The 10,028-nt window shown below is 30.7% G+C and overlaps 1 protein-coding gene across 2 annotated transcripts; it reads left to right on the top strand.

Annotated features, from left to right (window-relative positions):
- Positions 1 to 3,680: 3,680 nt before the first annotated feature.
- LOC101219959 (protein indeterminate-domain 5, chloroplastic) lies at positions 3,681 to 8,528 on the top strand. Of its 2 annotated transcripts, none has more exons than XM_031885947.1 (4): positions 3,681 to 4,253; positions 4,354 to 4,750; positions 5,328 to 6,660; positions 8,188 to 8,528. In XM_031885947.1, the coding sequence occupies exons 2-3, from the start codon at positions 4,395 to 4,397 to the stop codon at positions 6,610 to 6,612; spliced, it is 1,641 nt and encodes a 546-aa protein (XP_031741807.1). In that variant the 5' UTR covers positions 3,681 to 4,253; positions 4,354 to 4,394; the 3' UTR covers positions 6,613 to 6,660; positions 8,188 to 8,528. The 2 variants fall into 2 exon arrangements, with proteins under 2 accessions (XP_031741807.1, XP_004140400.1); XM_004140352.3 differs by having other exon boundaries at positions 3,684 to 4,249.
- Positions 8,529 to 10,028: the final 1,500 nt, after the last annotated feature.

The raw sequence follows: 10,028 nt of genomic DNA, 5'->3' as shown, positions 1-10,028 counted from the left end.
TCTTTGTGTGTGTGCGCAATAAACGAATTCACACATTCCTGTATGGTGTTTATTTGAAGAAAAATTGTTAACATAAACTGAAACAAAAAAGGAATTAGAGGAGAAGAAATAAAAATCAATAAATATGAATAAGAAGAAGAAGAAGAAGAAAAATCTCCCAAAAAATACGATCCCGTGATATAATAATGGATATATATATATATATTGGAAATGTGTAGAGAGGAGTTGATAGGTTTACAAATTTGATTCGAACACTTGGATGAAAAAGACGGAAACGGGGTTAGGGCAATGATGTTACCGCCAGCAGCCGTGGCAATGCCATATTAACTCACCCACCAAAACCCTTTGCTAAACTAAGTAATGAACAAAACCAGAAGTACAGTTTACCCCACCACCACCACCATCACCACCACATTTTCACTTTACTTTTACTTCCTTTAACTCTGATTACTTTTCCTTTAATCCTTATATTTTATCAACTTAACTTTTAAATTTAATTTCAATCTGGATATTCAACTCCGAAAGAAGTGATAATTTAATTGTGAAAATTGAATATGGACGGACCAAAATGAATCCCTTCTTAGAGTGTATAAAAAAATTCGAAAAGTGGAGATTGAATAAAATTTTGAAAAAGGTAAAAGTGAATATTGAAACAAAATAAAAAAAAAAAAAGAAGAAGAAGAAAGAATTAAAGTTATGAGGTTGTGAAAGAAAGTAGTAAAGTAAAAGGGAAATGGAAATGATAAGATTTAAAAAATATAAGATTATGAAAGTTTGGGATTAAAGAGGGAAACAGATTTTTTTACCCAAAAAGATGAAAAGAAAAAAGAAAAGGATCTTTTGGTTGATTTTACAGATCCCGTAAGCGAGGGAATAGAAGGAGTACAAAAAGCGGTTTATGATGAAACAGTAAAATAATAATAATAAATAATAATAGAGGAAATTCAGGCAATCAGAGGCTTATCCAATAACCCTTCTTCAGGTGCTTTTCCATTCTCTCTTCCTCCTCCACTTTTCATTTCCCTTCTCATACCCTAATTTCATTATTCCTTCGCCACCTTCCTCTCTCACTATATTACTACTTTTTCAAAATTTAATATTACTTCACATATCCAATTTCAAAACTATTCTAACATTATTACTTTAATTAAACCAATAATACTTACATTTTCAAAATTGAGTTTCATTTAATGCATACCATCTCCATACTTACAACTTACACATTCAATCTTCATTTTCTTGTTCAACTCTTCAATTAAAATAAAATTAATAAACCAATCATCATCAATTTTCAACTCTTTCAGTTAATTCTTCTTTTAAAAAACTCTCAAACAAATTTTAAATATTGAAACAAAACTCAAATCTTAATATCTTAATAGTAATATTGTAACACTTCAAAACTTAAAAGGAGCAAATTGGACTAATCAAATTCTAAATGTATAAGAACTAGAAAAGTGTTTTTTTTTTTTCAATGTGAGTTTAGTTTCATTTTTTCTAAAAAAGATACGTTGGATTAGTAGGTGCACTCATACATCTCTACTAGGTGGACACCTCCTTAGCACCTTCATCATCCCCGCTTTCATTAATATAGGAAGAATTACTACAATTACAGCATGGGACAAAAGCCAAACGGCAACTCGGAAAGTGGTTCGTATTGGGATTTTCCTAGTGGGATTTGGACTTGGGGTTAAATGAGATTTTATTGACAATTTTGTTTATGAATTATAAGTCATTTTTTGAAAAACAGAGAGTGAGAGCGATGTTGTGTTTGGAGCTCTGTTTTTTAGATGAGATTTTGTTGAGATTATTGGGTTTTGAATATTCATAATTTGTTGAGTTTTGTGGTTGGTGAGAAATGTGTATCAAAAGAATTTACTTTCGTGATAGGAATCTTTGAGTGAACATATTTGGGTTGGGTGTCTATCTATTTTAAATCATTTTTTGTCTGTTTAGTAATGGATAAATGTATAACTAAATTTCTCTATGGGTATATAGGAGGAGGAAACTTTTGTTTTAACTTATAATTAATGTTTGTTATTGATGTTTAATTTGTAAGAATAGAAGAAACATAGGGATTATTTGTGAGTGGAAAAAATCCGTTCTTCGTTGGAGTTTAAGCAAATGGGATGAAGGAAAAATTCCAAAAAAAAAATATGAATGAGAAGTTGAACAGCAATTTGCAGTTCTATGAACACTCATAATTAAAGATATAAAATTATTTTGTCAATTTAGTCAACTCAAAAAAACCTTGCCTACAAAAATTAAATACATAATAAGTTTTGAGAATTCTCCATTAAAGTTATGTTTGAAATAAACTTGATACGAGAGTTTGATTGATTAATAAGATTGATTGTGAATGTATTTATTAAAATCACTTCTTAGTTAAACGTTCATTCTTATAATTTTTGTTTTTCACAATAATTTGATGTTGTTTGATCTTCTAAGCTAAATTTTGAAAATAAAATAAAATATTAGATTTAATATGAATTTTAAATAATCATAACACTACCCTAAACACATATTATCATAAAACTATCATAATAGTACCTTCATAAATCCTTCCTCCAAACACAACTTATCATAACACTAGTTTTATGAAATCCCCGACCCTTCCATAACAAAGTCCTTCTCCCAAACGCCCTCAAAAAGTTTAAACAAAATTAACTTTTATGAAAAACATTTTGTTGTGGTATGAATTGAATTCACCTCTAATATAATAGATACTATATTAAATTTTGTTTTGATGAGTAGGTTAAGGATTGGAGTGGATTAATCAAATAATTAGATTGAAAATGAGTATATTTTTTTTTCTTTGGAGGGGTGTTTGTTTTATGAAAAGAAAGAAGAAAAGAAAGAGAAGAGAGAGAGAGAGAATAGGGTGAATATATATGATATGCGTGTAGGGGAAAAAGGCCCACAAAGGCAGGGTGACGCAGAAAGGTTGTCCAGAAGTGTGTAACAAGATACGAAATATGAGATAGAGAGAGAGAGAGAGAGAGATGTTCATGCTGCCCTCCCTCACGCACCCTTATTCTGTCCTTTTTCGCCTCTCCATTGGGTCCACCGACCTCTCTCTCTCCTCCATTAATTTCTTTTTTCTACTTTTTATTCATTCCCTAAATTCTACTTACTTTTAAATCTCCCCTTCTCTACTACTTCTTCACAATTATAATCTAATTCACACCCATTCTATATATATATATATATATATATATATATATATATATATTTCAACTTACATTATTACCCTCTTCCTTATTAATATTATATTACACTATGTCAATATATATACTTCAAATACCAATTCTTTTTATTTTCATTATCTGTATTTTTAGTAACTTTTTTACTATTTTAATTTTAACAAAAAAAATTAGATTTTATACTAATTACTATTAATAATTGTTAATTTGAGTTCAAACATAACTCTTTATTTATTTATTTATTCATTTTTTCTATTTTGTATATGTGCTTATGTATGTGCATGACACCAAATCAAAGAACAACCGCATAGAGTAACATCACTTATACTCTCAACTCTTTTATTCTTTTTTTTTTTTTTAAAAATATATTATTATTATTATTTATAAATAATAATAATAAAAAAAAAAGAAAAAAAGAAATTGAGAGAGAGATGAGGAGAGAGAGGGTAAAACTAAAAGGCATCTAATGGGTTCAAAGATGGAGTTGATTCCTCTATCTTTCTTCTCAACAACATCCATTTCTATCTCTATCTCAATCTCCATCTCCCTTCTCCCTCTCCCTCTCCCTCTCCTTCTCCACTCCAATCCAATCCCAACTTTTTATTATTCTAATTTATTCCCTCAATACCCTAAAACCTATTAGGTTTTCCTTTGTTTTCTTTTTAACAAAAACCTTTTTGTTCAAATTAAAATCTCCTTCTTTGTTGAGTTTTTTTTTTTTTGTTTGTTTGGATGAAGAACCAAATAGAAACCCCTGTATTTGGATTTGCATGTTCCTAGAAACAATTCAATTTCCTTTTCCCTCAATTTCAGAACAGAACACAAGAACAAGAACAAGACAAACAAGAAGCAAATTTTTATAGAGATTCCAAACATGGCTGCATCTTCTTCCTCAGTTCCACTTTTTGGAGTTCGAGAAGAAGGTCAGATGAGAGGTCAGCAGCCACCGCAACCACAACCGCCGCCGCCGTCAGCTCCCTCTAATTCATCCACTGCTCTTCCAACTCCTCCTCCCCAGAAGAAAAAGAGAAACCAACCAGGAACTCCAAGCAAGTATTTCTAAATTTAATTTTACTTTCAAAATAATTTTAATTTAAAGAGAGATAAAGATATAGAAATTTATTATTGTTTGTGTGTGCTATATAATTTGCAGATCCAGATGCAGAAGTGATAGCGTTAAGTCCAAAGACATTAATGGCAACAAACAGATTCATATGTGAAGTATGCAACAAAGGGTTTCAAAGAGAGCAAAATCTACAACTACATAGAAGAGGACATAATTTACCATGGAAATTAAAGCAGAAAAGCACAAAAGAACCAAAAAGAAAAGTGTATTTATGCCCAGAACCAACATGCGTTCACCATGACCCGTCAAGAGCACTTGGGGATTTAACAGGTATCAAGAAACACTATTCACGAAAGCACGGAGAAAAGAAGTGGAAGTGCGATAAATGCTCTAAACGCTACGCCGTTCAATCCGACTGGAAAGCTCATTCCAAAACCTGTGGCACTAGAGAATATCGTTGCGATTGTGGCACTCTCTTCTCCAGGTCCCTTACTTAATTGCTTTTCCTTTTTTCTCCAAGTGGTTTTCAAATGCTTAATTAAAATCAAATTCTAGTTTATGATTATTAAACGTCTGTTTTAATTTAATTTCAATCCATTTTCATTTCCTTCTAATAAGTGTGGTTTAATTTTTGAGTTCTGAATTATCTATCTATATATATATATATATAGATATATTTTGGTTTTTATTTAGTTATTTCATGTGTGTTCTTGAATGTAAAACATATGATGATTTTAAAATCCGTGAACCCTTGTGAATGGACCCACGAAAATTTGAATTATTTTTTGTAGTTGGTAACATTATTATTCCTTTTTTTTTTCTTTGCGAAAATCTATTACCCTTTGGAATATATCACTATATGGGTGGTAGCACCTGTTTCAAAATTTTTGTCTTTTCAAAAGTTCCTCTATCATCTCTTTTATTCTTTTCCAATTTCAAAACAATCAACAACCCTTCTACTAATTTTTTTTGTTTTTGTTCTTTTTAACCAAGAAATTGGCAGGTCACCTTAATATCTCAATTAAATTAACACGGTTTATTTTATTTATTTTATTTTGCAGACGGGACAGTTTCATTACACATAGAGCGTTTTGTGATGCATTGGCACAAGAGAGTGCAAGACACCCTCCAAATTTAGGGACAGCCATTGGAAGCCATTTATATGGAGGTAATAGCAATGTGGGTTTGACATTATCACAAGTCCCTCAAATGTCTTCTCTTCAAGACCATTCCAACATCACCCAATCACCCCACGACGTCCTTCGTCTTGGCGGTGGTCGAACCGGGCAGTTCACTCATCTCCTCCCTCCTTCTATTGGCTCTTCCTTCCGACCCCCACCACAACAAGCAATGCCGTCGTCGAATGCAGCATTTTTCGGCCTATCGGACCAAACTAACCAAAATAGCTTCCATGAAGATCATCATCAAAGCCAATCCCAGCAAGGGTTATTTGGAAACAAGCCCTTTCATGGGCTAATGCAATTCCCTTCTGATATCCAAACCCATGCAAATAACAACAACAATTCTGCTTCAAATCTCTTCAATTTGAGCTTCATTTCAAATCCCACTGGTGATAATACTTCCAATATGAACAATAACAATGACACCAACACTAACAATAGCAACAGCAGTAGCAACAACAACAACAATCTTCCATCCTCTTTGTTAAACCAATTCAACGGAACGAACAATGGCAACAACGACGGTCCTGCGTCTAACATTTTCGCTGTTAACATAATGGGAGATCAAATCAATTCAGCTGCAGTCCCCTCGCTATACAGCAACACCGCCCCGGGAGGATGTAGTAGCGGTACTAGCGGAGGAGGAGCAATCCCGCATATGTCCGCAACAGCACTGCTCCAAAAAGCAGCACAACTAGGCTCAACAACGTCAAGTAGCAATACTACAGCGACATTGCTACGCACATTTGGAAGCTCCTCGACCTCAAGCGGTAAGGCATCAGATAGAACGCTGTTCCCACCGAGTTATGGCGGAGTAGTATTCGGTGAAAATGAGAGTAATCTCCAAGACCTGATGAACTCATTTGCAAACGCAAGCTCAGGGAGTGGGATGTTCGGGTCGTTTGGGGTGGAAAGTTTAGAGGATCCAACGAAGTTACAACAGAATTTAAGCACAGTGAGTATGGGAGGTGGGACAGATAGGTTAACAAGAGACTTCTTAGGGGTGGGACAAATCGTAAGAAGTATGAGCGGAGGTGGTGGCGGTGGCGGTTATACACAGAGAGAACATAAACAAGGAGGGCAAGGGATAGTTATGGAGGGTAATGAGAGCAATACGGCGCCGTCAAGCAATGCATTTGGTGGTGGAAATGGAAACTACCAGTGAAGAAAAGAGAAGAAGGAAGAGAAGAAAAAAAAGTACAGACAGAAACAGGTACGTACGTCAAAATTATTTATTTTATTTAATTATTAATTAGGGACTAATTAAATTATTATTAAAAAAAGAAAAAGAAAAAGAAAAAGAAAAAGAAAAAGAAAAAGAAAAAATGAAGTGGTAAAGTAACGTGGAGGGCATTGGTAATTGTGTGTATAAAAATGGGTTTCAGTATAATTCAGTACTGTTACTGCCTTGCAGTCGTGGGGATTTGAATTTGGAATTATTATTTGGTAAAATTGTAAAATGATTATTATAAAAAATTGAAGCGAATTTGAAAAAGGTAAGCGAGAGGAAAAAAAAGGAAAGAAATGGGTGTGGCACGTTGTGTTTGCATGAAGACAGTGAAGGGCATGCAGTACATTTAGGGTTTTTTGTTTCTTTCGTTGTCGCTTTTGTTCTCTTTATGTCGTTACGTCTTTATACTACACAACACTTACTCTGCCAGAGTCACGAGTTCCATTTTCTTTTCCCCTCTTTTTATTTTTTTTAGAATAAACGTGCAAGGTTTTAAATGTTGCTATGTTAATTCTTTTTTTGGCAAATGCATAATTTATTCCTTAATTATTATGCCCTTCTTCCAATTATCCTCTTAAATTCCACTCTTACATTTATAGTATTTATACAAATTCATGAAAATTCAATTGCTGAACTTTTATATAACCTTACCTTCAGGCTTCAATATCTAAAATTCTAATTCTAACTATTACATGTTATTTTTTACCTTTGCTCTTTACTCTTTTTTTAAGGTTTATGAAATTTATAAAATATTCAAATGTGCATTTCGTTATTATTGATTTGTGATTTATTTTTTTGGAAATGGAAATGGAAATCTTGATTTCTTTTTCTTTTTTTAATGCTAATGTGGTGTCAAAATCTTGTGGGCATATGGAAACTCAATAGAAACGTTGGTATGTTGGTGGGGATATAATACCTTAACTAATTTAATTCTTATTTTAGTCAAGCTTGTCTGCTTATTGCCTCTTTTTTTTTTTTTTTTTTAAATAATATCTAAGTTTTTGTTTAGGGATTTTGAATTTGTGAAGAAAACTATTAGCTAGCAAAATAAAAAATTAAAACATGAGTTCAATCAACCTCTAATTCAATGCAAAATTAGAATTTGACTCAAGAATAGAAAACTCAAAGAGATACCATTTTGATGGACATGTGTGAGAAATCTAAATTAAAATGATAAAAGAGATTTAAGATATATGGTTACTCTAGCTCTCTCTAATTGATTTTGAAATTTTGGGATATAATTTTGTGTTTATGGTAGAAATATTAATTAGAATAATGTTTTCAAGAATTAGCTAAGCTAATGGATGAATATACGATCAAACTGGAAACTTGAAGATGAAAATTTGTTATGGCATATATTCCATTTTATGAAATATAATATGCATTTTATTTTTTTATTAATATGTTTAATTTGATAGAAACATATTTATATTATATGTTTAAATTCTTATTATATTGATTATATGTTGTTTATAGAGATGGCTAACCTTTTATGTTTGTTTTGTTCAGATTTTTCAAATGCAACAAATATGAATGCCTGCCAACTTCAATCAGTGATATAAAAACAATATCAGGTAGGTTTTTTTTTTTTCTTTTTCCTTGTAATTTTACCATGAGAGGAAGGACAACCAGATAGAGATAGTGTTTTTCTTTTTTTTGTTTTTCTTTTTCAACTAAGATGTATTAATTCCATATCTTTTCTTGGCGACCAATGAGCTTTTTTCTCTTTTTTTTTTCATAATTAATTTTTAGTCTATCTAGCTAGACTAGGCTAAAATATCCTCTTATTATAGTTCCATAGACATTTGCAAAGTCAATGATCCATTTCTTAATTACTCTTATTTTATCTCTTCATTTTGTTACCTAGAAATATTGAAACGAGAAGAATTTAAAGCTTTGATTAATTCTTTACATTAAACTATTTTATGTTAGTTAGGTTGTTTTTATGCAGTGTGTCCATGTTATGGTCTTTTTCTCAAAGCTAATGAATGTGGAGAAATTTGAATCTTTGATCAACTCTTTATATTAAATTAATCTTTGTTTATGGTAGGCTATTTATTTATTATTTTTTTAAAAAATGAAAAGTTGTGTTTTTATTAATTCTGTTTGTGATATCTCGAGTGAAAGCAGGGTTTAGTTGTTATTTGATGGAGTAGGTTGAGTTGTCCACAACTTTTCAAGCATGCTTGTACTATAAACTTTGAATTTATTTGCTTAATTTAAGATTTTTGTTTTTGTTATAATAAGTTATATGATTGGTAAATATATGATAATCTGAGGTGAATTTAGAATTTGTTTGAATTGTAAAAAATATAAATCAGCGTGGTTGAAATTGAAGCAAAAATTAGAGTCTAGAATGTTATTATATTAAATTCTTACGTAATAATATATATATGATTTTATGACTAGACATTTGATCAAATCATAAGGGAAGTTTGAACTTTGGATGGAAAATTTTATGAGTAGACATTATTTATGGGTTGTGAAATAATATATATATATATATTTAACACAAGAAGTTGAAGTTTTGGAGTATTGATTTTGATACCATTTCTCATGCTCATGATTATGGCAGCTCATTTGACAAAATTAACGTGATGTGTAAATACTTTCGAAATATTAATGTCAAATTCTAGTATAATATACTTTCTCAACTTCATTAGATTATTAGTTTTTTTTTTCTTTCAAAAAAGAATATCTTAGAAGTATCTGCTTAAATTATATATATAATCAAAATAAATAATAAAATGGTCACATAACATAAAGCTTTACATTTTAACAAATGTTTTAATATCTTTTATATGAATGATGAGAGGAAAGGATGCATCAAAATGTATTACTTTTATTTAAAAGTTATTTGAAGAGAATGTCTAAATTTTTTATATGAGATAGAATATTATGGACTTAATTTTACGAAGATATATCAATAAAATGTTGATTTCAGTAAATATTTTTGAAAAAATTATAAAAATATAAAAAGTTAAATTAAGAAATAAAAATATTATTATTCTCAAATAAGTAGACATGTCTACTTTTTGTTTATTTTTTTGTGTTTTGTGTTTTGTGAAATTTCTTTTACAATACAATAAAAATATTCATTCATTCCCGACTTTCATACTTGAACTCATCCTGAAACCCTATAATATTAATGAAAATATTTGATATTTGACATTGTGCATGAACATTTAATAGCAGGGAGAGGAACGACAATATTGAAATCTGAGAAAGCACTTCTTTTGTAAGTGCTCTTTCTAAAAGCAGTTTAAAGTGTGTTTAAGGAAGCTTTTAGAATATAAATAAGTTCTCGTTAAATTTACTTTTTACTACTTCAAAAACTATTTATTATTGTG

The sequence above is a fragment of the Cucumis sativus genome, chromosome 5 (assembly GCF_000004075.3).
Source record: "Cucumis sativus cultivar 9930 chromosome 5, Cucumber_9930_V3, whole genome shotgun sequence".
Lineage (NCBI taxonomy): Eukaryota > Viridiplantae > Streptophyta > Magnoliopsida > Cucurbitales > Cucurbitaceae > Cucumis > Cucumis sativus.
Note: the sequence above shows the minus strand (reverse complement) of the source record. Positions and strands in the feature narration are given on the sequence as shown.

Excerpts from the sequence above, each read along its gene's own strand:
- LOC101219959 (XM_004140352.3), top strand. The coding sequence starts at position 4,075 with ATGGCTGCATCTTCTTCCTCAGTTCCACTTTTTGGAGTTCGAGAAGAA. Across the intron at positions 4,250-4,353 it reads AAACCAACCAGGAACTCCAA|ATCCAGATGCAGAAGTGATA; the intron begins GCAAGTATTTCT and ends TATAATTTGCAG. Across the intron at positions 4,751-5,327 it reads TGTGGCACTCTCTTCTCCAG|ACGGGACAGTTTCATTACAC; the intron begins GTCCCTTACTTA and ends TTTATTTTGCAG.